General features: G+C 51.4%; 1 protein-coding gene across 2 annotated transcripts; it reads left to right on the forward strand.

Moving 5' to 3' along the window:
- The first annotated feature begins 229 nt into the window (after positions 1-229).
- NUTF2 (nuclear transport factor 2) lies at positions 230-24,872 on the forward strand. 2 transcript variants are annotated; one of them, XM_001166045.8, is made up of 5 exons: positions 230-568; positions 18,639-18,766; positions 21,884-21,955; positions 22,045-22,143; positions 24,354-24,872. In XM_001166045.8, the coding sequence occupies exons 2-5, from the start codon at positions 18,668-18,670 to the stop codon at positions 24,465-24,467; spliced, it is 384 nt and encodes a 127-aa protein (XP_001166045.1). In that variant the 5' UTR covers positions 230-568; positions 18,639-18,667; the 3' UTR covers positions 24,468-24,872. The 2 variants fall into 2 exon arrangements, with proteins under 2 accessions (XP_001166045.1, XP_003952913.1); XM_003952864.6 differs by lacking the exon at positions 230-568 and adding an exon at positions 727-1,040.
- The last annotated feature ends 136 nt before the right edge of the window (positions 24,873-25,008 follow it).

A 25,008-nucleotide genomic window follows, 5' to 3' on the forward strand; every position in this document is an offset into this window, starting at 1 on the left:
GAATGTTGGGATTGCAGGAGCTGTGCGTTCCGCCCGGGCTGGTTAAGGCCACACAGCTCGGAAGAGTAACAGCGGCAGCCATAGCCCCAAGGGGAGGGGGTTTCGTGAGCGGAAACGGCCCAGGGGCCCAGGGAGGGGCAGCTGGGCCAGCTTGGGGCCGGGCTGGGCTCCCACGGAGGCGGGGCCAACCCCCACCCCAGTGCACAGACCGGGCGGGGCCGAGCCAGCTGAGACCAGGCGACAACTGAGCCCTGACCCTAGCCTGGCGCCAACCTCCAGTGTTCCAGAGGCTTCCGCTAGACCACAATTCTCGGGGGCTTGCCCCGGCAGCCTCCCTCCCTGGCTTAGCCTCACCTCCCGCGCTGCGGGCCGTGTCTGGGCCTCCGCGCATAGCACGCCGGGAATTGTAGTTTTCTCTCGGCGCGCTCATGCCGGAAAGGGGGGGCGGTGGGACTGCGTCTCCCAGAGTGCAGCGGGGCGGGCGAAGGAAGGCAGGGGGGAAGGGACAGTCGGTCGCAGACCGCGCTGGGTTGCCGCCGCCGCTGCCGCCATCGTGCCAGCCCCTCGGGTGAGTGTCGGGGCCAGCACGCCGGGGCGGGGGCTGGGCCGCAGGAGCCGCTCTCTGGGCTGCCGGGAGGCTCCGCTGAGAGTCCCCGGGCGGCCCCTCCCCTCCCCCCCCCCCCGGCGGCCCGAAGCCGCGCGGGGCCCGGGCCATGTGTCGCGCGCGGCTCCGCCTCCCGCCGGTCCTGTGAGGCGGCGGCCGGGGGTAACGCACAGAGAGCCAGCCGGGCGCATATCTGGGCCGTACCGTGCTGGTGGCTGGTGCACCGGCCTGCGCCATGGCCAGGCCTTTTTCTCTAGTCAGGACCGTCCGGATGGGGCCTTAGGGCCCCGCCCCGTCTAGCCTGGCCCGGCCTGCGCGAGCCCCGCAAGCTCTGCAGGCTGGCTAGCGGGCAGACCCCAGCCCCACGTCCTGCTACCCACCTACGAAGGATCCGGGGATGGGCAGCGCCACCCGGCCCGCTCCAGAGTCAGCATGGGTAAGGGCGCCCGCCTGCCGCAGCCGGGGCTTGGGCCCCTCACCCTGTTCCCGACCATAGCCCGGCCGGGGTGTAGGTGAACGCCCCCTCCTTGTCTGCCCCTCGGAAGTGTACGTTTCTTACCGCGCCCTTTGTGGAGCCCGTACTAGAGTTCTCGCAGGGAGGGCAGGGTCAGGGAATATGAGGCGGGAGGGGATTCCACGGGAGACTTTATCCCTGGCTTGTCTTAGAGGATCTGGGCCTGATGGGGTGAGGCGGCTCCTGCCCAGTAGGCCCAGCCCACGCCCTTCTCTATCAGTGACCAGGCCCCAGCAGCAACACAGAATTGCCCCGCAGGACAGGATGACTTCATAAGAATGGGATGTTAAGGTGGGACTTAATGCACGGGAAGTAGAATTCAGGCCTGAGGTTCTTGAGCCTAGTGCTAAACCAGAACCTGGGCTGGAAGGGGCCTTGGGGGGGTGGGGCACGTAGATTTCAGACTTTGGGGCCCTTCCGAAGCCTGGGTGGCAGAACTAGGGCTGGAAGCTCCAGAAAGTCTGGCTTCCCCTCACTTGCTTGCTCACTTCCCAACAACTGGAGCTGCCTGTAAACAGGCAGGAACCTGGTTGCTTTATGAAATTGCCCTTACTGATGCCATCAGAGACCCTACTGAGTTCTGGGGGAAGAGTTATCTTTGACCAGAAAATACTATCCTGATATCCTTTGTAAAGGCGCTTCTGATTGAGAGATGGTAAATTAAGGAACCAGTCCAGAGAAGACCTTGGGACTAGGGGAGAGATGGCATGTAAAGCGTTGATTTCTCTGAGCCGCAGTCTTTCCAGAGACTAAAGCAGCAGCTCAGGCCTGGCGCGGTGGCTCACGCCTGCAATCCCAGCACTTTGGGAGGCCAAGGCCAGCAGATCACCTGAGGTCCGGGGTTCCAGACTAGCATGGCCAACATGGCAAAAGCGCATCTCTACTAAAAATACAAAAATTAGCTGAACGTGGAGGTGCACTTCTGTAATCCTAGCTACTCAGGAGACTGAGGCAGGAGAATTGCTTGAACCCGGGAGGTGGAGGTCGCAGTGAACTGAGATCATGCCACTGTACTCCAGCCTGGGTGACAGGGCAAGACTCTGTCTCCAAAAAAAAAAAAGCTGGGTGTGGTGGCGTGCACCTGTAATCCCAGCTACTTGGGAGGCTGAGGCAGGAGAATCGCTTGAATCCGGGAGGCAGAGGTTGCAGTGGGCAGAGATCATGCCACTGCACTCCAGCCTGGGCGACAGAGCAAGACTGTCTCAAAAAAAAAAGAAAAAGAAAAAAAAAAAAGCAGCAGCAGCTCAATCTCTGCAGCTCTGGCCTCAGGAGCAAGCAGAATATCAGATCTCTTAGAAGGGCTGATTGAGACCCAAGGTGAAGAAAGCCACTGCCCCTGCATATTTTTTTCTTCCTCCTTGAATATTTTCCCAGGTAATGTTTTTCTGTTCATTTCTGGTCACTTCTTCCAAGTACTCTTGACCTAGAAGTTTTCTTGCATATGAATTGCTCTGCCTAGTTATTCTCCCTGGTCAGGAAGAATAGGCAAGAATGCTGCTCAGATTTTACCAAGCCCTGCCTTCTCTCTGGATGTAACTTTCCTAGTCCATATCCTGGCCCATGAGGACATGGAAATCAGGTTCATCCAAGAGGCTCAGGAGAGGCCAACTTTGCCAGTGGAGCTGGGCAATAAGGAGGGACTACCCACAGGACAATGAGGTGAAATCTAGAACTAGAAGCAGTTATTTCAAGACCCTGTAGATTGTCTGGATGGGTACTTTCTAGGACACAGATTTCAGGTGAGCTGGCTTACGGCTATGGCGTAGTTTGCGTATTTCATGGCCCTGGGTGACTTGACCAGGAGAGTTTTTTTTTTTCTCTTGAGACGGAGTCTCGCTCTGTCACCCAGGCTGGAGTGCTGTGGTGCGATCTCGGCTCACTGCAACCTCCGCCTCCTGGGTTCAAACGATTCTCCTGCCTCAGCCTCCCCGGTACCTGGGACTACAGGCGCACGCCACCATGCCTGGCTAATTTCTGTATTTTTAGTAGAGAAGGGATTTCACCATATTTGTCAGGCTGGTCAAACTCCTGACCTCAGGTGGTCTACCTGCCTTGGCCTCCCCAAAGTGCTGGGATTACAGGCATGAGCCACTGATCCCGGCCTAATTTTATTTTTATTTTTATTTATTTATTTATTTTGAGACGGAGTCTCACTCTGTCACCCAGGCTGGAGTGCAGTGGTGCGATCTCTGCTCATTGCAAGCTCCGCCTCCCGGGTTCACAGAATTCTCCTGCCTCAGCCTCCCGAGTAGCTGGGACTACAGGCGTCCGCCACCACGCCCAGCTAACTTTTTGTATTTTTAGTAGAGACGGGGTTTCACCGTGTTAGCCAGGATGGTCTCGATCTCCTGACCTCGTGATCCGCCCATCTCGGCCTCCCAAAGTGCCGGGATTCCAGGCGTGAGCCACCACGTCCGGCCTTATTTTTATTTTTTGCAGTGATGTCATCTCCATATGTTGCCCAGGCTGGTCTCAAACTCCTGAGTTCAAGCGATACTCCCACCTCAGCCTCCCAAAGTGCTGGGATTACAGATGTGAACAATTGCCCAGTGATCACAAGGGTTTTCTTCAGGGTCAAAAAGATACTTTTCCTTCTCCAACCTTACTCAAGAGTAGGAGGAATTCAGGTCCCTCCCTCTCATTCCAACCTCTAGAAGTTCCCTGTAACTTTTTTTTTTTTTTGAGATGGAGTCGTACTCTGTCTCACAGGCTGGAGTGCAGTGGCGCGATCTCGGCTCACTGCAAGCTCCGCCTCCCGGGTTCACGCCATTCTCCTGCCTCAGCCTCCCGAGTAGCTGGGACTATAGGCACCCGCCACCATGCCCGGCTAATTTTTTGTGTGTTTTTAGTAGAGACGGGGTTTCACCATGTCAGCCAGGATGGCCTCGATCTCCTGACCTCGTGATCCACCCGCCTTGGCCTCCCAAAGTGCTGGGATTACAGGCGTGAGCCACCGCGCCCGGCCGTTCCCTGTAACCTCTTTGTCTGAGGTCAGCTAGCCACTGCTAGGCATCCTGATCCTGAGAATTCGTTAATGTTTCTGGAACTTGGCGGGCCATCTAGGTCTCAGATATAAGAGAAGTGGCCTGAGGTTCTCCAGGATCTATCTGCATCCTCTATTCATGTAGGGCTGACTTGGAAGTGGGACCTGGCATGCGGTGGTTGGGATATTGCTGCACAAGGATGAGGCAGGATACAAGATGCCTCAGTTCTCAATTAGCTCAAAATTATGTCCCTTCGTGTATAGGAGCCTATCTGCCTATCACTATTTTTTTTTGAGACAGAGCCTCGCTCTGTTGCCCAGGCTGGAGTGCAGTGGTGCGATCTCAGCTCACTGCAACCTCCGCCTCCTGGGTTCAAGCAATTCTCCTGCCTCAGTCACCCGAGTAGCTGAGATTACAGGTGCCCACCACCACACCCAGCTAATTTTTGTATTCTTAGTAGAGATGGGGTTTCACCATATTGGCCAGGCTAGTCTTGAACTCCTGACCTCAAGTGACCCACTCGCCTTGGCTGCCCAAAGTGCTAGGATTACAGGTGTGAGCCACCGCACCTGGCCGAGCCCATCTCTTCTCTCTGAGCCATGTCTTGTTTTATTCTGTTGCCTTTGGAGTTGGTGGTTTGGGAGGGGAATAATTACTTAAGAGAGACACAGAATAGGCAGGGTGCGGTGGCTCATGCCTGTAATCCCAGCACTTTGGGAGGGCGAGGTGGGCGGATCACGAGGTCAGGAGTTGGAGACCAGCTTGGCCAATATAGTGAAACTCTGTTTCTATTAAAAATACAAAAATTAGCTGAGCATGGTGGCAGGTGCCTGTAATCCCAGCTACTTGGGAGGCTGAGGCAGGAGAATCGCTTGAATCCGGGAGGCAGAGGTTGCAGTGAGCCAAGATTGTGCCACTGCACTGCAGCCTGGTGACAGAGTGAGACCCTGTCTCAAAAAACAAGGGAGACACAGAATTTTGTTTTTTTTATTATTATTATACTTAAAGTTCTAGGGTACATGTGTACAACTTGCAGTTTTGTTACATATGTATACATAACGCCATGTTGATGTGCTGCACCCATTAACTCGTCATTTACATTAGGTGTATCTCCTAATGCTATCCCTCCCCACTCCCCCCGCCCCAGGACAGGCCCCGGTGTGTGATGTTTCCACCCTGGAGACACAGAATTTTCAAATTTCAGAACAAGTCTGGGCGCAGTGGCTCACGCCTGTAATCCCAGCACTTTGGGAGGCTGAGGTGGGTGGATTACTTGAGGTCAGGAGTTCGAAACCAGCCTTACCAACATGGAAAAACCCTGTCTCTACTAAAAATATGAAAATTAGCTGGGCGTGGTGGTGCATGCCTGTAATCCCAGCTACTCAGGAGGCTGAGGCAGGAGACTCGCTTGAACCTGGGAGGCGGAGGTTGCAGTGAGCTGAGACTGTGCCATTGCGCTCCAGCCTGGGCAACAACAGCGAAACTCCATCTTGAAAAAAAAAAAATTCATAACTAGAAGCCACCTTATATAAAAAATTCTAGGATTCAGCACCAGCTCTGAAGCTGGAGCATTGCTTGAGGCCAGGAGATCAAAACCAGCCTTGTCAACATAGCAATACCCATTTCTACAAAAGAAAAATAAAAAAATAGCCAGTGTGGTTGTGGTGTTGTATACCTGTAGTTCCAGCTGCTCAAGAGGCTGCAGGAGGTCAAGGAACCGTGAGCTATGATCATGCCACTGCACTGTAGCCTGGGGACACTCTAGCAAGACCCTGTCTCCAAAAAAAAGGCTAGGTTTCCCTTAACGAAACACTATTATCTTTTTTTCTTTTTTTTTTTTTTTCACCCAGGCTGGAGTGAAGTGTCACTCTTGCCCAGGCTCAAGTAATGTGTCGCAATCTCGGCTCACTGCAACCCCCGCCCTCCGGGTTCAAGCAATTCTCCTGTGTCAACCTTCCGAGTGGCTGGGATTATACCCGCCTGCCGGTATAATCCGGCTAATTTTTATATTTCTAGTAGAGATGGGGTTTTGCCATGTTGGCCAGGCTGGTCTCAAACTCCTGACCTCAGGCGATCTGCCCACCTCAGCTTCCCAAAGTGCTGGGATTATAAGCGTGAGCCACCATGCCTGGCCTTTTTTTCTTTATTTTATTTCTTTATTTTTTTATTTTTTGAGAGAGTTTCGCTCTTATTGCCCAGGCTGGAGTGCAATGGCGCGATCTCGGCTCACTGCAACCTCTGCCTCCTGGGTTCTAGCGATTCTCTTGCCTCAGCCTCCCTAGTAGCTGGGATTACAGGCATGTGCCACCACGCCTGGCTAATTTTGTCTTTTTAGTAGAGATGGGGTTTCTCCATGTTGGTCAGGCTGGTCTCGAACTCCCGACCTCAGGTGATCCACCCACCTTGGCCTCCCAAAGTGCTGGGATTACAGGCATGAGCCACCACTCCCGGCCCTTTTTTTCTTTCTTTTTAAAGTTTTTCTTAGGGTACATCAGCAGCCTTTTTATTTTATTTTATTTTATTTTAATGAGATAAGGTCTCACTCTTTTACCAACAGTGAGACTCTGTCTTTAAAATAAATTAAATAAATAGAAACCAGCCAGGTATGGTGGTGGGTGCCTGTAGTCCCAGCTACTTGGGAGGTGAGGCAAGAGGATCGCTTCAGCCCAGAAGTTCAAGTCTGCAGTGAGCTGTGATTGTGGCATTGCTAAAGTGCAGTTGGTGCCATCTCAGGTCACTGCAGCCTTGACCTCCTGGGCTCAAGCAGTCCTCCCACCTCAGCCTCCTGAGTAGCTGGGACTACAGGTGCGCGCCATCACGCTTGGCTAATTATTATTATTATTTTTGAGACGGAGTCTCACTCTGTCTCCCAGGCTGGAGTGCAGTGGCACGATCTCGGCTCACAGCATCCTCTGCCTTCTGGGTTCAAGAGATTCTCCTGCCTTAGCCTCCCAAGTAGTTGGGACTACTGGCTCCTGCCACCATGCTTGGCTAATTTTTGTATTTTTAGTAGAGACAGGGTTTCACCATATTGGCCAGGCTGGTCTCAAACTCCTGACTTTGTGATCTGCCCACTCAGCCTTCCAAAGTGCTGGGATTACAGGCATGAGCCATTGTGCCTGGCCACACCTGCTAATTTTTATATTCTATTTTTTAGTTTTTGTGGAGACAAAAGTCTCACTATCTTGCCCAGGCTGGTCTTGAACTCCGGGCTCAAGCAATCCTCCTGCCTCAGCCTCCCAAAGTCCTGGGATTACAGACGTGAGCCACTGTGCCCAGCCAAGTTTTACAACTTCTTGTAGAGACGGGATCTCACTGTGTTGCCCAGGCTGGTCTCAGAACTCTTGAGCTCAGGTGATCCTCCTGCCTCAACCTCCCAAGTACTGGGATTATAGGGAACAGCCACCACGCCTGGCCTGTTGTGCATGGCCTTCTTTTTGAGATGGAGTTTCGCTCTGTCACCTAGGCTAGAGTGCAGTAGCATGATCTCAGCTCACTGCAGCCTCTGCCTTCCAGGTTCAAGCGATTCTCCTGCCTCAGCCTCTCAAGTAGCTGGGATTACAGGCACGCGCCACCACGCCCAGCTAAATTTTGTATTTTTAGTAAAGACGGGGTTTCACCATGTTGGTTAGGATGATCTTGATCTCTTGAACTCTTGGTCTGCCCGCCTTGGCCTCCCAAAATGCTGGGATTACAGGCGTGAGCCACTGCTTGCCTGGCCTGTGCGAGGCCTTCTAGTCCCCTGCCTGGAGCGTGGGTTTGTGGCTTCTCCTCCTTTCACTGAGACCCTCTTATGGTCACTTTAAGTGCCCAATAGTTGTTCCTGTGGTGGTACCCATCAGGGCATCTTCCCAGGCACCAGACAGGAATTCTCCACAGAGGTGGGAGGTTCAGCAGACCTGGTCAGGGAGGCTCCTTGGATGTTCCTTCAACAGATGGCCCTTGCCTGGGGGCTTACAGAGGGAAACAGGAGACAGCAGGGACTTTGGAAATACCAATAGCGCTTGTTTTAGAATCCAATTCAGACCATTTTCGTTGAGGCCTCCAGGACAGAGGAATAGTCCTTTTGGGGCAAGGGGAGTGAATCCTAAAAGTTTTCCACAGAATAGACATTGAAAGTTGGGCATGATTTCTTGGCCGGGCACAGAGGCTCACACCTGTAATCCCAGCACTTTGGGAGGCCAAGGTGGGTGGATCATCTGAGGTCAGGAGTTTGAGACCAACCTGGCCAATATGGCAAAACCCCGTCTCTACTAAGATTCCAAAAAATTAGCAGGGCATGGTGGCAGGTACCTGTAATCCCAGCTACACGGGAGGCAACAGAATTGCTTGAACCTGGGAGGCGGAGGTTGCGGTGAGCCAAGATGGCGCCACTGCACTCCAGCCTGGACGACAAAGGGAGATCTCTGTCTTTAAAAAAAAAAGTTGGGCAGGATTTCTTTAAGCTGAGGTTGAGCCGAACCTTGTGCTGGGTGCTGGTTTTTTTTTTTTTAATTAATGTTTTGATAGGGCATTTGAGAATGATGTTTGTGTGTTTGCAGTTCAGTTTGAGTTGGCTACCCCTTTCCTGGCTTTGAGATTCTGTGATTCTCTCTTCCTTTGATCATATATGGCAGGAATTCTTGAGTCCCTCCCTCGGGGAGCCAGCAGTGTATGGATTATCCTTGGAGTGACTTAGGCCATGTGATATTATTCACCCTCTTTTTCCTCACCCTATCAGCTGGAGTGTGCCCTCCTGGGCAGAATGCTTTGCTTGGGTCTGGGTTTGGCTGGGAACGTGTCTTAGTGGCCAAGGGAGAGGGACACGAGGCCCAGGGTGGCCTGCCTAGGGGCCACAGGGCTCCTACTGCTGGCTGACCAGTGGCCAAGAACTTCTTTTCATTGTCTTGGGCGTTACTCATTTGTTGCTGTACCTGCTGTGTGCCAGCTCCCTAAGCCCACAGGCTGGAGACAGGGCTGCTATGGGGATGGGGTTTCTGGGGTACCTGGGAACTGAGGGCTGTTTGCCCCAGTGTCCTCAGTAAACTGGGGGAATTTTGGAATGTTTGTTTCTTAAAGCCTCGAATGATTCCATCAGAGCCAGTGGGTCTCCCGAAGGCAGAAACTGGAAAGCTTGCTGCCCCAGGAAAGAGCTCTGTGTGGAGATACTGATTCTACTTGCAGGTGGTTTCAGGACTAGGAGAATGCAAATTCTCAGTTGTCCTAAGGTGTAAAGCTGCTTTGACCTGCTGAGTAGGTGCTCAGGTTCTTCCATTCTGAGGCTCCATGGAGCTTGCTGATTTCATAGGGGAAGACAAGGCCTGGGCTGCATTCCTTGCCACCCGATTTTTTTTTGGCGGGGGGGGGATGGGGGAAATGAGAATAACTTTATTTCATTGCGGGGAGTGGGCAGATGTCCAGCCTCAGAACTTCTGGAACTGCTTCTTGGTGCCAGCGGCCTTGGTGACCTTGAGCACGTTGAAGCGTACTGTCTTGCTCAGGGGCCGGCACTCACCCACTGTTACGATGTGGCCAATCTGGACGTCCCTGAAGAAGGTGGACAGGTGTATGGACATGTTCTTGTGCCACCTGATTTTGTCACTTAGGTGCTTTCTGCTACTCCACATTGGCTCTCAGCTGTTTGCATCTCGGCCAGTTTTTTTTTTTGTTGTTGTTTTTTGAGACAGTCTCGCTCTGTCGCCTAGGCTGGAGTGCCGTGGTGTGATCTCAGCTCACTGCAACCTCCACCTCCCAGGTTCAAGCAATTCTCTGCCTCAGCCTCCTGAGTAGCTGGGATTACAGGCACCCACCACCACGCCTGGCAAATTTTTATATTTTTAATAGAGACAGGGTTTCACCATCTTGGCCAGGCTGGTCTTGAACTCCTGACTTCGTGATCTACCTGCCTCGGCCTCCCAAAGTGCTGGGATTACAGGCGTGAGCCACCATCCCCGGCCCAGGTTTTTTTTTTTTTCCTTTTTGAGTCGGAGTTTTGCTCTCGTTGCCCAGGCTGGAGTGCAGTGGCGTGATCCTGGCTCACTGCAACCTCTGCCTCCTGGGTTCAAGCAATTATCCTGCCTCAGCATGCAGAGTAGCTGGGATTACAGGCGCCTGCCACCACACATGGCCAATTTTTTGTATTTTTTATAGGGATGGGGTTTCATCATGTTGGCCAGGCTGGTCTCAAACTCCTGACCTTAGGTGATCTACTTGCCTTGGCCTCCCAAAGTGCTGGGTTTACAGGCATGAGCCACTGTGCCCGGCCCCATCTCGGCCAGTTTTGTGGACATTCTAATGCTGGCTATGCCAGTGGCCTTTTGTGGTCTTAAATTCTTTCTTAACCTCTTGGAGTCTTTGTTTCCTTGTCTATAAAGTGAAGATAATCATACCAGCTTCACAGGGCTTGTTGTGAGACTCAAGTGAGAGAACACAGAAGTGTTTGACTCACAGGAGGTGTTCCCTCCACCACCCTGTGGACTCCATGGTCATCCCTTTATTCCCTGCTCTTCTCAGTCTCAGCGTGTCACAACAGTGTTGGCCAGGCCACAGGAGTGGTCACTTAGGGGTCTCAAGCCCCATTAGGGGAGCCAAGTCCATGTTTACCTGACAATCAAGTTCATGGCCTGAGGCTCAGTTCACAGATGGGAGCTGTGTAGAAGGAATGGGGCCCCAGAGGTCTTCTGAGTCACTGGGGAAAGGGAGGTTACATAGGGAGTGAGTGCAGAGCAGAGACCAGAATGCAGGTCTCGGGATTCAGCTGGGCCAGTCAGGGAAGCCCAGTGGCTCTAGAACCCTCCCTGCAGGCAGAAGAGGAGGAAGGGGCCCTTAGGGTGCTGTGGGCACCTAGACCTCAGGTGACAGCCCCAGGAAAGGATTCTGTCCTGGCCAGCCATCTGGGCTGATTGCACTCCATCTTTCAGCCAGGGGAGTGGCGGGCCAGGCAGTTTCCATTCCTGATTCTAGGCCATCTCCATGGTGTGGGCGAGATACCTACCTTCTTCCTAGCTGTTGACCTAGTATTCACCTAGGAACCCATACTGACTCCTTACAGCTGGGTCCTGCTCCATACCCCATTCATTACCTCCTAACATCCTACAATTACTAATGATGGGACAGAGTCAAAGGGTCAAATAACAAGGGAGAAGTGGAGCAGGCTAGAGGCCAGGTCTTTGAGGGTGTGGCTGTGCCTGCTGTTTAGCCACAGCTGTCTCTCACTAGGACCTTGGGAATGAGAGAGTATTGGGGCCAAGCCCCAATTGCCACATGCCATAGACAGATAGCTGGGTGGACAACAAATAATTGTTTCCTCACAGCTTGGACAGAAGGTGTGGGTGGAGGGGAAGTGGGTCAGTAGGCCACTTGAGTGGAGTTTGCCCAGAACTTACTCCTCCTCCAGAGAAGAAGGGCTGGCCTCTCAGCCCAGGCTCTGACACACTCATGCACTTAGTCAACAAATAGTTATTGAGGGCTGGGCCAGGTACCATGGGAACAGGGATGACTAGGGGTGCTTTGTCAGGGAGATAGACCGTAAACAAATACCAAAATGTGACAATGTCATGCAGTGATAAGTGCTAAGAAAACAATACAGGAGGCAAAATGGGTAATCAGACAGCTACTTTATTATTTATTTATTTTAATTGAGACCGAATCTCACTCTGTCGCCCAGGCTGGAGTGCGATGGCATGATCTCAGCTCACTACAATATTTGCCTCCCTGGTTCAAGTGATTCTACCACCTCAGCCTCCCGAGTAGCTGGGACTATAGGCGCATGCCACCATTTCTGGCTAGTTTTTGTATTTTTAGTAGAGACGGGGTTTCACCATGTTGGCCAGGCTGGTTTCGAACTCCTGACCTCAAGTGATTTGCCTGCTCAGCCTCCCAAAGTGCTGGGATTACAGGCGTGAGCCACTGTACCTGGCCACTAGACAGCTACTTTAGACCAAGTGGTCAGGGAAGGTGTGAATGAGGAGGTGACATTCGAGCTGGCACATATGTGACACACGAAGATCTAGGAAGTAGAGTGGTCCAGATAGAAGGAGCAGCAGTTACAAAGCCCTGCGATGAGAACAGACTCAGCATGTTCCAGATAGAGGAAATTGCCTGGTGCAACTGTAGAGGAGGGGAGGGAGTGGCAAGAGATGAGGTTGGACAGCCAGGAGGGCCAGGTCACCTAGGACAGGATAAGTGGTTGAGACTTTGTTCCAGGTGCCATGGGACAGAATACATAGTAGCACCCCTCCTCAGACCATAAAATCAGTGGGGGACTTCCAGAAGGACTGACACCCAGCAGTGTCTTCCTGTCTGGTTGCTGCTGCTCTGCCTTCAGGACACTTTTTTTTTTTTGAGACAAGGTCTCACTGTGTTGCCCAGTCTGGACCTCCCTGGCTCAAGCCATCCTCCCACCTCAGCCTCCCGAGTAACTGGGGCTACAGGCATATTCCACTATGTCCAGCTTTTTTTTTTTTTTTTTTTTCCTGTAGACATGAGGTCTCACTATGTTGTTCAGGCTGGTCTTGAACTGCTGGGCTTAAGCAGTCCTCCTGCCTTGGACTCCCAAAGTGTCCGAGGGATTACAGTCATGATTACAGGTGTGAGCCACCACACCCGCAAGACGCTTTTTACACTCTGGCTCCAAGGGTTTGTTTTTGTTTGTTTGTTGAGATGGAGTCTCACTCTGTTGCCCAGGCTGGAGTGCAGTGGGGTGTTCTCAGCACACTGCAACCTTCACCTCTCAGGTTCAAGCAGTTCTCCTGCCTTAGCCTCCCAAGTAGCCGGGATTACAGGTGCATGCCACCACACCCAGCTGATGTTTTTGTTTTTTTTTTGTTTTGTTTTTTGAGGTGGAATTTTGCTTTTGTTGCCCAGGCTAGAGTGCAATGGCACAATCTCGGTTCACCGCAACCTCTGCCTTCCGGGTTCAAGCGATTCTCCTGCCTCAACCTCCTGAGTAGCTGGGATTACAGGGAAAAATTAGCTGCCACCATGCCCAGCTAATTTTTTGTATTTTTAGTAGAGACGGGATTTCTCTATGTTGGCCAGGCTTGTCTGGAACTCTCGACCTCAGGTGATCCACCCGCCTCAGCCTCCCAAAGTCCTGGGATTAGAGGCGTTAGCCACCGCGCCTGGCCTGATTTTTGTATTTTTAGTAGAGATGGGGTTTCACCATGTTGCCCAGGCTGGTCTGGAACTCCTGACCTCAGGTGATCCACCCGCCTTGGCCTCCCAAAATGTTGAAATTACAGGCGTGAGCCACTGCGCCAGGCCTTTTTTTTTTTTTTTTTTTGGAGATGGAGCCTCACTCTGTCACCCAGGCTAGAATGCCGTGGGGCGTTCTCAGCTCACTGCAGCCTCCACCTCTCGGGTTCAAGCAATTCTGCCTCAGCCTCCCGGGTAGCTAGGATTACAGGTGTACACCACCATGGCCAGATATTTTATTGTTTTTTTTTTCTTTTTTTTTGAGATGGAGTCTGGCTCTGTTGCCCAGGCTGGAGTGCAGTGGTGCAATCTCCACTCACTGCAAGCTCCGCCTCCTGGGTTCACCCCATTCTGCTGCCTCAGCCTCCCAAGTAGCTGGGACTACAGGTGTCTGCCACCACGCCCAGTTAATTTTTTGTATTTTTAGTAGAGACGGGGTTTCACCATGTTAGTTAGCCAGGATGGTCTTGATCTCCTGACCATGTGATCCGCCCACCTTGGCCTCCCAAAGTGCTGGAATTACAGGTGTGAGCCATCATGCCCAGCCTTTTTGTTTGTTCTGAGGAAGAGTCTTGCCCTGTCACTCAGGGTGGATTGCAGTGGTAAGTTCACAGCTCACTGTAGCCTGGACCTCCCAGGCTCAGGTGATCCTCCCACCTCAGCCTCCTGAGTAGCTGAGACTACAGGAGTGAACCACCATGCCCGGCTAATTTTTAAAATTTTTTGTAGATATGGGGCTTTGTTGCTGAGGCCGGTCTGGAACTCCTGGACTCAAGTGATCCTCCTGCATGGGCCTCCCAAAGTGCTGAGATTACAGATGTGAGCTACCATGCCCAGCCTTGGGCCTGAGGGGTTTAAGCCATGTTGGCTATCAGTTTCCCTGTTGGAGGAGTCCTTTCCAGGCTGTGCTTCAGGGCTGTGTTTTTGGCCTCCATGATAGCATGTGTGGAGGATAGCCACGACTGGTACCGATTTTGGGGCCCTCACTGCAGGCCATGCAAATCTGCTGGCATTCCCTGTGGGCTTCAGCAGACACATGAGAATCTTTCTGTGTGCCAGTCTGGAAGGAGTGATATCGTCTTCTCGATCACTCTCCTGCCTCAGGCTAGGATCTCTGTCTGCTCTGTCTGCTTTGCTGAGATGGTAGAACAGGGTTGTGACCTCGAAGGTTTGAGAAAGCTGACATCATCCTCCATGAAAACTCCTGTTGTTTGGACTCTAGGTTTGATGTGGAACTCTTCTGCCTGAGGCCTTTGTTTGGAGGTGGAAGCCCTGGTTCAGGACTGCCTTGCCCCTTTCTGAGAGAGCCAGGCTCAGAGGAGTGCTCTCACTGATGTAGTCTGTTCTTGTCTCCAGGCCCAAGTTGTCACTAGAAGTCCTGACTCTGGAGAGGCCTCCAAATCTGGTCAGTCCAATTCCACCACCTATCAGCTGCTGACCTAGAGCGAGTTGGAGTTGGCTAACCTCGCTGAATCTCCTTTTGGTCATCTCTAACAAGGGGGTTGACTCACAGGGTGTGGTTACAAACAAGTGCACATAAGCTCTTTGCACATTTCTGTGCCTCATATGCATTAGTGAAAATGAAGTGTTCACAGCCAGACAGTTATTTTGAGTTTTGTTCTTGGAAACACTTAAAATTGGAAGATAAAAATGGAGTTTTTCTGTTGCCTAACGGGATCTCCTGGGTCAGAGGTTTTAACCTGGGATCTATGGCTGAACAGTTGAAAATTATTCACAAGGCTGGGGCATCTCTACCTCTGTGCAAATGTGTTGGGAGAGGGCCACAGTTGCTGAGACATTCTTGGAGGGTCTTTGCACTCACAGAGACCTAAGGGTCAGTGAAGGCTGGTGTTCAGTGGGTGAGAGGTCATCAGAGTCTTTTCTGCTCCTCAAGGAGCCTGGCCTCAGCCTGCGGACTGTTGGGGTGAAGCAGGAGATGGTGTGGTCAGCGGCCCTCTCACAAGAGCTGTAGGAGAAGCTGTCATGATGGTCAGTCCCCAGTCTAATGTGAGGCTGCCTCTGAGCCCGGGCTTTTTTGTTTCCAGCCTGTTACTTGCACAGTAAATGTGTTAGAAACAAGATCAGAGCTTGCTGGCTATTCTGGGGAACATCTTCCAGCCTGGCCTGGACCCCTCCCTCATGTTGCATGGGGATAGGATGGGGGCTCTGCACTCTTGCTTCTTTTTTTGGACTCAAGAGTGTTGCCTCCCGTGGGAAGGGTGGGGATCGCAGGAGGGGACTTTCCTGTGTACAAAACATGGTGAGCAGGCTCTCGGTAGGTTCTGTTGTGTCTGTATGTAGCTGGATCGAGGTAGGAGGGAATGGCTAGGGAGATGGGGATGAAGGTGGATGGCCACCTGTGGAGCTTAGGGAGTTTGGCCTTTAAGCCAAAAGCAAGGGTGTTTGTAGGGGAGGAGCATGGTCAGCTTTGTGGTTTAGAGCTCAGGGATGCAGAGTTAGCAGAAAAAAGAGAGGCCTTGACCAGAGGACCCAGTGTCAGCACTGATGTACCAGATGAGCTTAGGGCAAGACCCAGCGACATCACTGGATGACAGTGGATTCTGACTATGTGGCTGTTGTGATCACTACTTGGAAATAAACACAAGACAGTGAAGCAGGCCTCAATCCCACATAGCTTTGAAGTTTCCTTGTCATTTTCTGGGAGCCCCTGATGTGTCCTGTTCCTCAGCGAGCTTACTCTTCCCCACTCTTCTCTGCCCTACCAGGCCAAAGGGTCTTTCTCTTCCTTTATCCCTCCACCCCATTTCCTTCTACCACCACTTCAGTCAAGGAGTTTTTGTATCAGAAAGTTATCACAGGCCGGGTATGGTGGTGCACGCCTGTAATCCCAGCACTTTGAGAGGCCAAGCTGGGTGGATCACTTGAGCTCAGGAGTTTGAGACCAGCCTGAGCAATATGGTGAAGCCTGGTCTCTACAGAAAACACAAAAAGCAGCCAGACGTGGTGGTGCTTGCCTGGAGTCTCAGCTCCTTGGGAGGTTGAAGTGGGAGGATTGCTTGAGTCCTGGAGGTCGAGGCTACAGGGAGATGAGATGGCATCACTGTACCCTGACCTGGGGGACAGAGCGAGACCCTTTTCATGCCCCGGGACATTTGCTGGTGCTGTTTCTTCTGGTTGGCATATCCTTTCTGAGGACTGCCCAACTTTGCTCTGAGCCAAAGGTAGAAGGAGACGTGGCCCTTATCCATTCCTCCAGCTTTTCCCCTACCCTCAGAGCTCTTAGGCACTGGGTATGGCACCTTGGAAGCTGCAGCAGGGTCAGGACACATTGAGTGACTAAGCATAGCAAGTACCAGGTGGACGGGGCAGAAATACCAGAGGTGGGAGCTGTGCTCTGCCTTAGGTCCTCTAAGTTTGTGTGTGAGTACAGCCAGCGTCTGACCTCTTGGAAATGTGACCAAGACCACAGTGAAGACTAGATGATGGTCCTGTGCTTTCCCCACTTGTTGATTTCTTTCTTGGCAGAGTATGAACTAGGACACACCTTGTGTTCCTGTGTGGCAGGCGTGACTGGATCCAAGCTTTCTCCCCTGCTTGCTTTAGATTTTCCTGGACATTTCTTAGTCATCCCAGCACTGAGCTTCTATTTTTAGTGCCACTACCTCCTAGGGGACCTAAAATAAAGCTGGCTTAGCTTCCTGCTCCCTCATTGGCTTGAGTGTTGGTCACAGAGCGGAGGATTGGCTGCGTTCTCACTCTTTCCCTACACGATTCCTCCCCGCTGGCTCCTCTGGCTTTGGGCGAGGTCACACGGACTGGAGTGAGCTAGCACTTACCATGTTGAGCTGAGGGCTTTATCATGTTCCTTTAGAGAAGCTTCACAACCACCGGCACTGTCAGGTTGCCATCCCCATCTTAGAGTGGAGGAGGCTGAGGCCCTAAGAAGGGCAGTGACTTGCATCAGATCCCACCACTGCAAATGCTTGTCTGCTGGGGTGGAACCCACCTCCTCACTGCTTTGGTTCAGAGTCCTATTATCAGGACAGAGGGAGGGGATGGGCTCCTCTACAGTTGGGGCCATCCACAGAACAACATGTGGGTCTGCAGTCAGGGGATCTGCAGCAAGATGTGGGCTTCCCTACTTGGAAGCAGCCTAGCAAAGCCCAAGCGGCTCTCCCATCTGGGGCTTGGGTTTTCCATCCAGTATCCTTACAGCCATGATCTCTAGTTGGGAGGGGGCCTCCTCTCAGAGACCCAAGAGAGACAGCTCCTTAGGGTAAAAGCAATGCTGGGATGAGGGGATATGAAGGGATGACACGTTTCCCTTCACAGCCTCCATCCCCTCTTCCCACAACCCTCAGCTTTCCCTCTGATCCTTGAACTCATTTCCCCAGCTCTGAAGTGGGTAGGAGTCACTCCCATCAATGAAGAAATATCCTAGAAAGGGCCAGGTCAGGTAATCACCTGGCCTCGGGGAAGTAAACTGCCCCCATGAGACTAAGGGATCACTTGCTGTTTTTGGCAGAAGAGGGCCCTTGGCTGGGTACAGTGGCTCACGCCTGTAACCCCAGAACTTTGGGAGGCCAAGGCGGGTGGATCACTTGCAGTCTGGAGTTCGAGACCAGCCTGGCCAACATGGTGAAATCCCATTTCTACTAAAAATACAAATTAGCTGGGTGTGTTAGCGGGCGCCTGTAATCCCAGCTACTCTGGAGGCTGAGGCAGGAGAATCACTTGAGCCCAGGGAGCGGAGGTTGCAGTGAGCCAAGATCACGCCATTGCACTCCAGCCTGGGCAACAAGAGTGAAACTCTGTCTCAAAAAAAAAAAAAAAAAAGAAGAGGGGCCTTGAGAATCTCCCCACATCCTCACTGGGTCTTCCATCTGTCAGCGTAGCCCTGGGACAGTGTTGGGGGCCTGAGGGCTGTAGTACAAAATAGTACACACACACAGGTATCAGTTGTTCTTGGCTGTAAAGTGGGAAGAATAGCAATAACTCTGTCCTTGCAGGTTGAGAGGATTACATGGAAAGATACTGGAGGAGTGCTTAACTCCTCCCATAAGGCCCCTCCCCTTACTGGGCTTTCAAGGGCCTGCTCTGACCTTTCTTTGTTGTAGATCTACCCTTAGCACCCCTCCTGTGTGCTCCACGACCCTATCATCTATGTGTCTCATCAACCAAGAACTCAAAGGAAAGGTTGGGTCTGATCTACCTCTGGGCTCCTAGCACTGGTCTGGCTTGGGAGGGGTCTCCTGCCAGTTCCCCAGGGCCTGTCCGTGTTCTCTGAGAGAACAGATCTCAGCAAAGGACTCCAGGAAGGCCAGTGAGGGGTGGGGGTCAGTGGCTGGTCACCTACTCTCGTGGTACCAATGCTTCCCTCCTGGTCTCATTGGTCTTGCAGGTCTCCGTGAGGCCGGGTGACGCTCCAGAATGGGAGACAAGCCAATTTGGGAGCAGATTGGATCCAGCTTCATTCAACATTACTACCAGTTATTTGATAATGATAGAACCCAACTAGGCGCAATTTACGTAAGTTTCCAGCTCTAGGGCCAGAATGGACCCCAGGGGATCAATTTGGATGTTGGGCCAGTGTGTCCAGTTCACAAGTTCTGGCAGCCCTATCTGGACTGGCTACACCTCTGTATCTGAGCTTTTGTCCACGGGACAGGGGTCTGACGCTTGGCCCAAGTAATTACCTGGTCTATACTTTTCCTTTTGTCAACTTCCACAAGAGTGAGAATCCTGCTATCCTGGGCAGGGTGTTCTGGGCTTGCCATTCCATGTGGCCAGCACTTGTCATGGCACATGGTTTTGGATTGGGCAGCAACAGGCAGAGGTTAGGGCTCATGGTGCCCTCTGGAGGCAGCAGCCATGAGCATCCTCAGTGCAAAGCTGAGCTCTCCTGGAGGCCTGGGGTCCAGCTTCCTTTTGGATCCAAGGCTCCTGAATGCTCATGGAAAACAAATGAGGTTAGCCCAGGGAGGCTGATAGGTCATTTCACAAACCCTTCTATGCAGGCATTGCTCTTTTTTTTTTTTTTTTGAGATGGAGTCTTGCTCTTTCGCCAGGCTGGAGTGCAATGGCTCGATCTCAGCTCACTGCAACCTCCGCCTCCTGGGTTCAAGTGATTCTCCTGCCTCAGCCTCCCGAGTAGCTGGGATTACAGGCGCCTGCCCCCATGGCCAGTTAATTTTTTGTATTTTTAGTAGAGATGGGGTTTCACCATGTTGGCCAGGCTGGTCTCGAACTCCTGACCTCGTGATCCTCCCACCTTGGCCTTCCAACGTGCTGGGATTACAGGCGTGAGCCACTGCGCCCGGCATTTGCTGCTCTTTTAACGATGTTCATATACACCAAGAACTAATTGTACTTGACTCTGCCTGAGAGTCAGTCACAAAAATGTGATTGATCAGGCAGGTGAGCCCAGGTTGGGGGTGTTAGGAGTAATCCAGGCACAGTCTCAGAGCCTGATTGGGCTGACTCTCCACAGTCTTCTGTGTCTGTCTCCAGAAAGTCAGTGTCCATTCAGAAATTTTGGAAAAAATAATGAAATTTTATTAGTGGAAGACCAATTCCAGCACAGATATTTGATTGTCATTATCATAGTAGAGTTTTTTTTTTTTTTTTTTTGAGACAGAGTCTCACTCTGTCACCAAAGCTGGTGTGCAGTGGGGTGATCTCAGCTCACTGCAACTTCTGCCTCCTGGGTTCAAGCGATTCTTGTGCCTAGCCTCAGGAGTAGCTGAGGCTACAGGCATGCACCACCAAGCCTAATTTTTTTTTTTTTTTCTTGAGATGCAGTCTCACTCTGTCGCCCAGGCTGGAGTGCAGTGGTGCAATCTTGGCTCACTGCAATGTCCATGTCCTGGGTTCAAGCTATTCTCCCGTCTCAGCCTCCCAAGTATCTGGGACTACAGGCACATGTTGCCACGCCCGGCTAATTTTTGTATTTTTTAGTAGAGATGGGATTTCACCATGTTGGCCAGGCTGTTCTTGAACTCCTGACCTCAGGTGATTTGCCCGCCTCAGCTTCCCAAAGTGCTGGGATTACAGGCATAAGCCACCGCGCCCGGCTACACCTAATTTTTGTATTTTTAGTGGAGGTGACATTTCACCATGTTGGCTAGGCTAGTCTCCAACTCCTGACCTCAGGTGATCCGCCTGCCTTGGCTTCCCAAAGTGCTGGGATTACAGGTGTGAGTTACCATGCCCAGCATAGAGTTTTTGAAACCTTGAAGTGATCTGACCTGAGATCCTGGCACTTGTGCCTCATTATCACTCTCCCTTTTTTTTTTTTTGAGATGGAGTCTCACTCTGTCACCTAGACTGGAGTGCATTCATGCGATTTTGGCTCACTGCATCCTCTGCCTCCCAGGTTCAAGCAATTCTCATGCCTCAGCCTCCCAAGTAGCTGGGGTTACAGGCGCGCACCACCATGCCCAGCTAATTTTTGTATTTTTAGGAGAGACGGGGTTTCACCATGTTGGCCAGGCTGGTCTGGAACACCTGACTTCAAGTGATCTACCCACCTTGGCCTCCCAAAGTGCTGGGATTACAGGTGTGAGCCACTGCACCTGGCCTCATTATCTCTTAAAGCAGGCCTGAGCCAGAGAAGAGAGTTAGCAAGGTCCTAAAATAACAATTTATATTTATTATTTCATAATACTCAGCACATTACCCCTTTGAAGGTTAGGAAACTAAGACTCAGAGAAATAACTTACTTAATGTCACAGCTAGTAAGCAGCAGAGGCCCTTTTGAGTTCTGCCCTTGAAGGCTGTGGAAGGGAAGATTTGAGGTGGAACTAAGCTAAGTGGGTTACATTTGAGATTTTGCTTCTTGGTGGTAGGGAGGGTCCCAGACTAGGCCTTGGAAGGCCCTGTCAGCCTCTATCTCTCCCTGACCCCATGGGTATCCAGAAGGCTAGCTAGAAAGTCCACAGTGGAACTTAGCCTCGGCCCTGGAGGGTGATGAATGTGGAATTTTTCCAAGTTATTTCTGATGACTTTTTTTTGAGATGGAGTCTTGCTCTGTCACCCAGGCTGGAGTGCAGTGGTGCGATTTCGGCTCGCTACAACCTCCGCCTCCTGGGTTCAAGCAATTCTCCTGTCTCAGCCTCCTAAGTAGCTGGGATTACAGGCGTGCGCCACCATGCCTGGATAATTTTTGCATTTTTAGTAGAGCTGGGGTTTCACCATGTTGGTCAGGCTGGTCTCGATTTCCTGACCTCATGATCTTCCCGCCTTGGCTTCCCAAAGTTCTGGGATTACAGGTGTGAGCCACCGTGCCTGGCCACATTTCTGATGACCTTTTGGGACTGACACTGACTGACCACACAGCAGGATGGCTGAGCTCAGGCCAATATAGCCCTCCTGGGCCTATGCATATCAGAGACCATATGACTTCTTAAATACAAATGGGAAGTATATTTTATTAAATAGTCTTTCAGAGCCTGGGCCCAGGGTCAATGGGGTAGAAGATGTTGATAGTGTAATGTTTGGGGGCTATACTCAGTCTCCTTCTTTAGACAGGGAAACTGAAGTGTGGCCACACTTCTCCAAGCAAGGCCCTTTTCAGAGTCTTTCCAGGGCCTTAGAGATACTTGTACTCTGAGGCCCCAACCCTGGGGTTTCCTGTGCCTTTTTCAGATTGACGCTTCATGCCTTACGTGGGAAGGACAACAGTTCCAGGGGAAAGCTGCCATTGTGGAGAAGTTGTCTGTAAGTAGGGATGAAAGCCAGGGTGCAGGTGGCTCCTTTCCCACCCCTTCTGGCCTTGGTTCTCCCACCTCCCACTCTCTCTCTTGTAGAGCCTTCCGTTCCAGAAAATCCAGCACAGCATCACCGCGCAGGACCATCAGCCCACTCCAGATAGCTGCATCATCAGCATGGTTGTGGGCCAGCTTAAGGTAATGGTACTGCAACAGTGGTAGGGAGGGGTGGGCAGGCAGAGGAGAGTCTTGTACCCCTGCTTTCCCTGTGGATGTGACCTGCTTATCTAGGGACACCCAGACAAAGTGACTGTCTAGAGCTGCGTAGTTCAGTATGCTAGCCATTAGCCACATGTAGGTGGCAATTTTTAAGTTACATTAATTAAGATTAAATAAAATGTACTTCTTCGGTTGTACTAGCCATATAGAACATTTTTGTGACTGCAGAAAGTCCTATTGGCAGACACTGGTCTAGAGCCTTTATCTGGAAAAGGGAGAAGTATAGGAGTAGGATGGGACTGGGGTGCCAAGCCACTAGGCTCCCACTCTGCCCTAAGGTCAAGGTGGACAGGCTAGCTGGGTGCGGAGAGGCAGTCCACTCCTGCAGCCCTTGCTACCACTCCTCAGGCTGGCTGCTGGCTCCTCGCCTGCTGAGCAAAGCAGATTCCTGGAACTCCTATTTCTTTTCTTTTCTTTTTTTTTTTTTTTTTTGAGACGGAGTCTCACTCTTGTTGCTTAGGCTGGAATGCAGTGGCACAATCTCAGCTCACTACACTTCTGCCTTCCGAGTTCAAGCAATTCTCCAGCCTCAGCTTCCCAAGTAGCTGGGATTACAGCTGCCCGCCACCACACCCAGATAATTTTTTGTATTTTTAGTAGAGACAGGGTTTCACTATGTTGGCCAGGCTGGTCTTGAACTCCTGACCTCAGGTGATCCACCTGCCTTGGCCTCCCAAAGTGCTGGGATTATAGGCGTGAGCCACCTATTTCTCTTTGCATTTTCCTTCCTCCTTCTCAAGACCTATTATTCTCAGAGACTTCCTGTGGTCCCTCAGACCCCCCAAGAACTCTCCAAGGACCTGTTGTGCTTCAGCATATTAAAGTCAGATTCTGGGCTGGGCGCGGTGGCTCACGCCTGTAATCCCAGCACTTTGGGAGGCCGAGGCAGGCAGATTACCTGAGGTCAGGAGTTTGAGACCAGCCTGACCAACATGGAGAAACCCTGTCTCTACTAAAAATACAAAATTAGCCAGGCGTGGTGGCACATGCCTGTAATCCCATCTACACGGGAGGCTGCGGCAGGAGAATCGCTTGAACCTGGGAGGCAGAGGTTGCGGTGAGCTGAGATTGCACCATTGCACTCTAGCCTGGGCAACAAGAGTGAAACTCTGTCTCTAAATAAATAAAGCCAGATTCTGTTTACAAAAACACCCTTCTTCCCAAAAGTAGCAGGACAAATTGGCTGCCCCTCGGCCTGGGCTTGTGTCTTACAATAATAACATGGTCACATGCTCTCTTTCTCTAGGCTAGCCGGGACAGGGCTTCCTGAGTCCAGAGTGGGTGTGTAGGTGGTCCTGTGGGCCTCTGCAGTGGACGCAGAGGCACCTGCTTTCTGGCCTGGACTTTCCTGTCAGTTTCTCCTGCCTGTTCAGGATGTCCTGCTCAGTGCCTGTGCCTGAAGAGGCACAGAATTCAGGAGGTCTCTGTAGGGAGCTCATTGTTCACTTTCTCAGGCAAAGATAGTAAACACTGCTGCTTCCCACCGGCTTCAGGTTCTTCCTGGTGATTCTGTCCAATTTGGAGCTCCCAAACAACTGATTTGCCTCCTTGATGACGATAATTCCCAGAAAGCAGGTGATGTTAGAGACAGTGCTGGTTAGCTAGGCTCCTATTTCAACTAGGTCTCATCCTAGTTTTCTGCAGTTTGGCTGCAGGTTTCTTGCCCTTTTTTTTCATCTCAAATACTGTTTATTACATGACAGGAAACATCATTGGATAGTGAACCTATGTTTTCAAGATTGTTTGCAGTTTTTTTGATACTCTATAAGTTACTTGGTAAATACTATGGGATTCGTTTCAAAATTGTGATCACTTGTGTCTGGAGATATGTGCTTGGAGGCAGGTACATCCTCTGCTCTTTTGCTGTAGCTAAGGGTGAATTATTGTGCAGTTTAAGCACACATAGCACACATAGGCGTGGCTGATTGTTGGCCTACATGTGCCCAGGGCATTGTTTCATACATTACATCAATTCACATTCACAAGTACCCCTTGGCTACACTGGGATTTGAGTTCAGGACAGTAGGGCCTGATCCTAAAGTCAACATTTTTTTGCCCTCTTCTCCTACCACTGAATTCCCTTCCTGTTTCTTGATCCCCTTACTGAATCCTCTTTTCTCTCCTCATAGGCGGATGAAGACCCCATCATGGGGTTCCACCAGATGTTCCTATTAAAGAACATCAACGATGCTTGGGTTTGCACCAATGACATGTTCAGGCTCGCCCTGCACAACTTTGGCTGACCTCCTCTCAGCTAGGCACTCACGCTGTTTCCTCCTCCCTCCTCTTCCCAATACTATTCCCACTCCTCCAGATGCTCCAAATATCATGCACAAATGAGCAGGGCCGCGGTGGGAGTGGGCGCAGTGCGCTGCTGCCACTGAGGTGTTGTGCATGATGTTTGGATGCTAGACTAGTTGCATCTGACGGGAGAAGTTTGTGTTGTACCAGCGCATGCCTTGGAAAGACTTAAGTAATGCAAAAGGTTGTCCTTTTTTTTTTTTTTTTTTTTTTTTAATCTACTGACAAGTTGCTCTAGTAACCCAAAGAAGTGAAGGAGAAAGCAGCTGCCTCACCGCCCAGACATTGATTTGTTCAGATGTTTCAATGCCTCATGATACAATAAAACCACAAAAATTTTCTTAACAGTTTAAATTGTTTTAATTAGTTTACTAGTTGGCTGGGCATCAGAAGCTACCCGGACCCATTGTCTCTCTCATGTTTCACCCTCCCACTTCTGCCCCAACTCTGAATACCTGTTGCAGGGAGAAACTGCTGAAGCAG

This window comes from Pan troglodytes, chromosome 18 (assembly GCF_028858775.2).
Source record: "Pan troglodytes isolate AG18354 chromosome 18, NHGRI_mPanTro3-v2.0_pri, whole genome shotgun sequence".
Classification (NCBI taxonomy): domain Eukaryota; kingdom Metazoa; phylum Chordata; class Mammalia; order Primates; family Hominidae; genus Pan; species Pan troglodytes.

Coding starts and splice junctions, on each gene's coding strand:
- NUTF2 (XM_001166045.8), top strand. CDS start 18,668: ATGGGAGACAAGCCAATTTGGGAGCAGATTGGATCCAGCTTCATTCAA. Junction 18,767..21,883: donor CCCAACTAGGCGCAATTTAC/GTAAGTTTCCAG, acceptor TGCCTTTTTCAG/ATTGACGCTTCATGCCTTAC. Junction 22,144..24,353: donor TGGTTGTGGGCCAGCTTAAG/GTAATGGTACTG, acceptor CTCTCCTCATAG/GCGGATGAAGACCCCATCAT.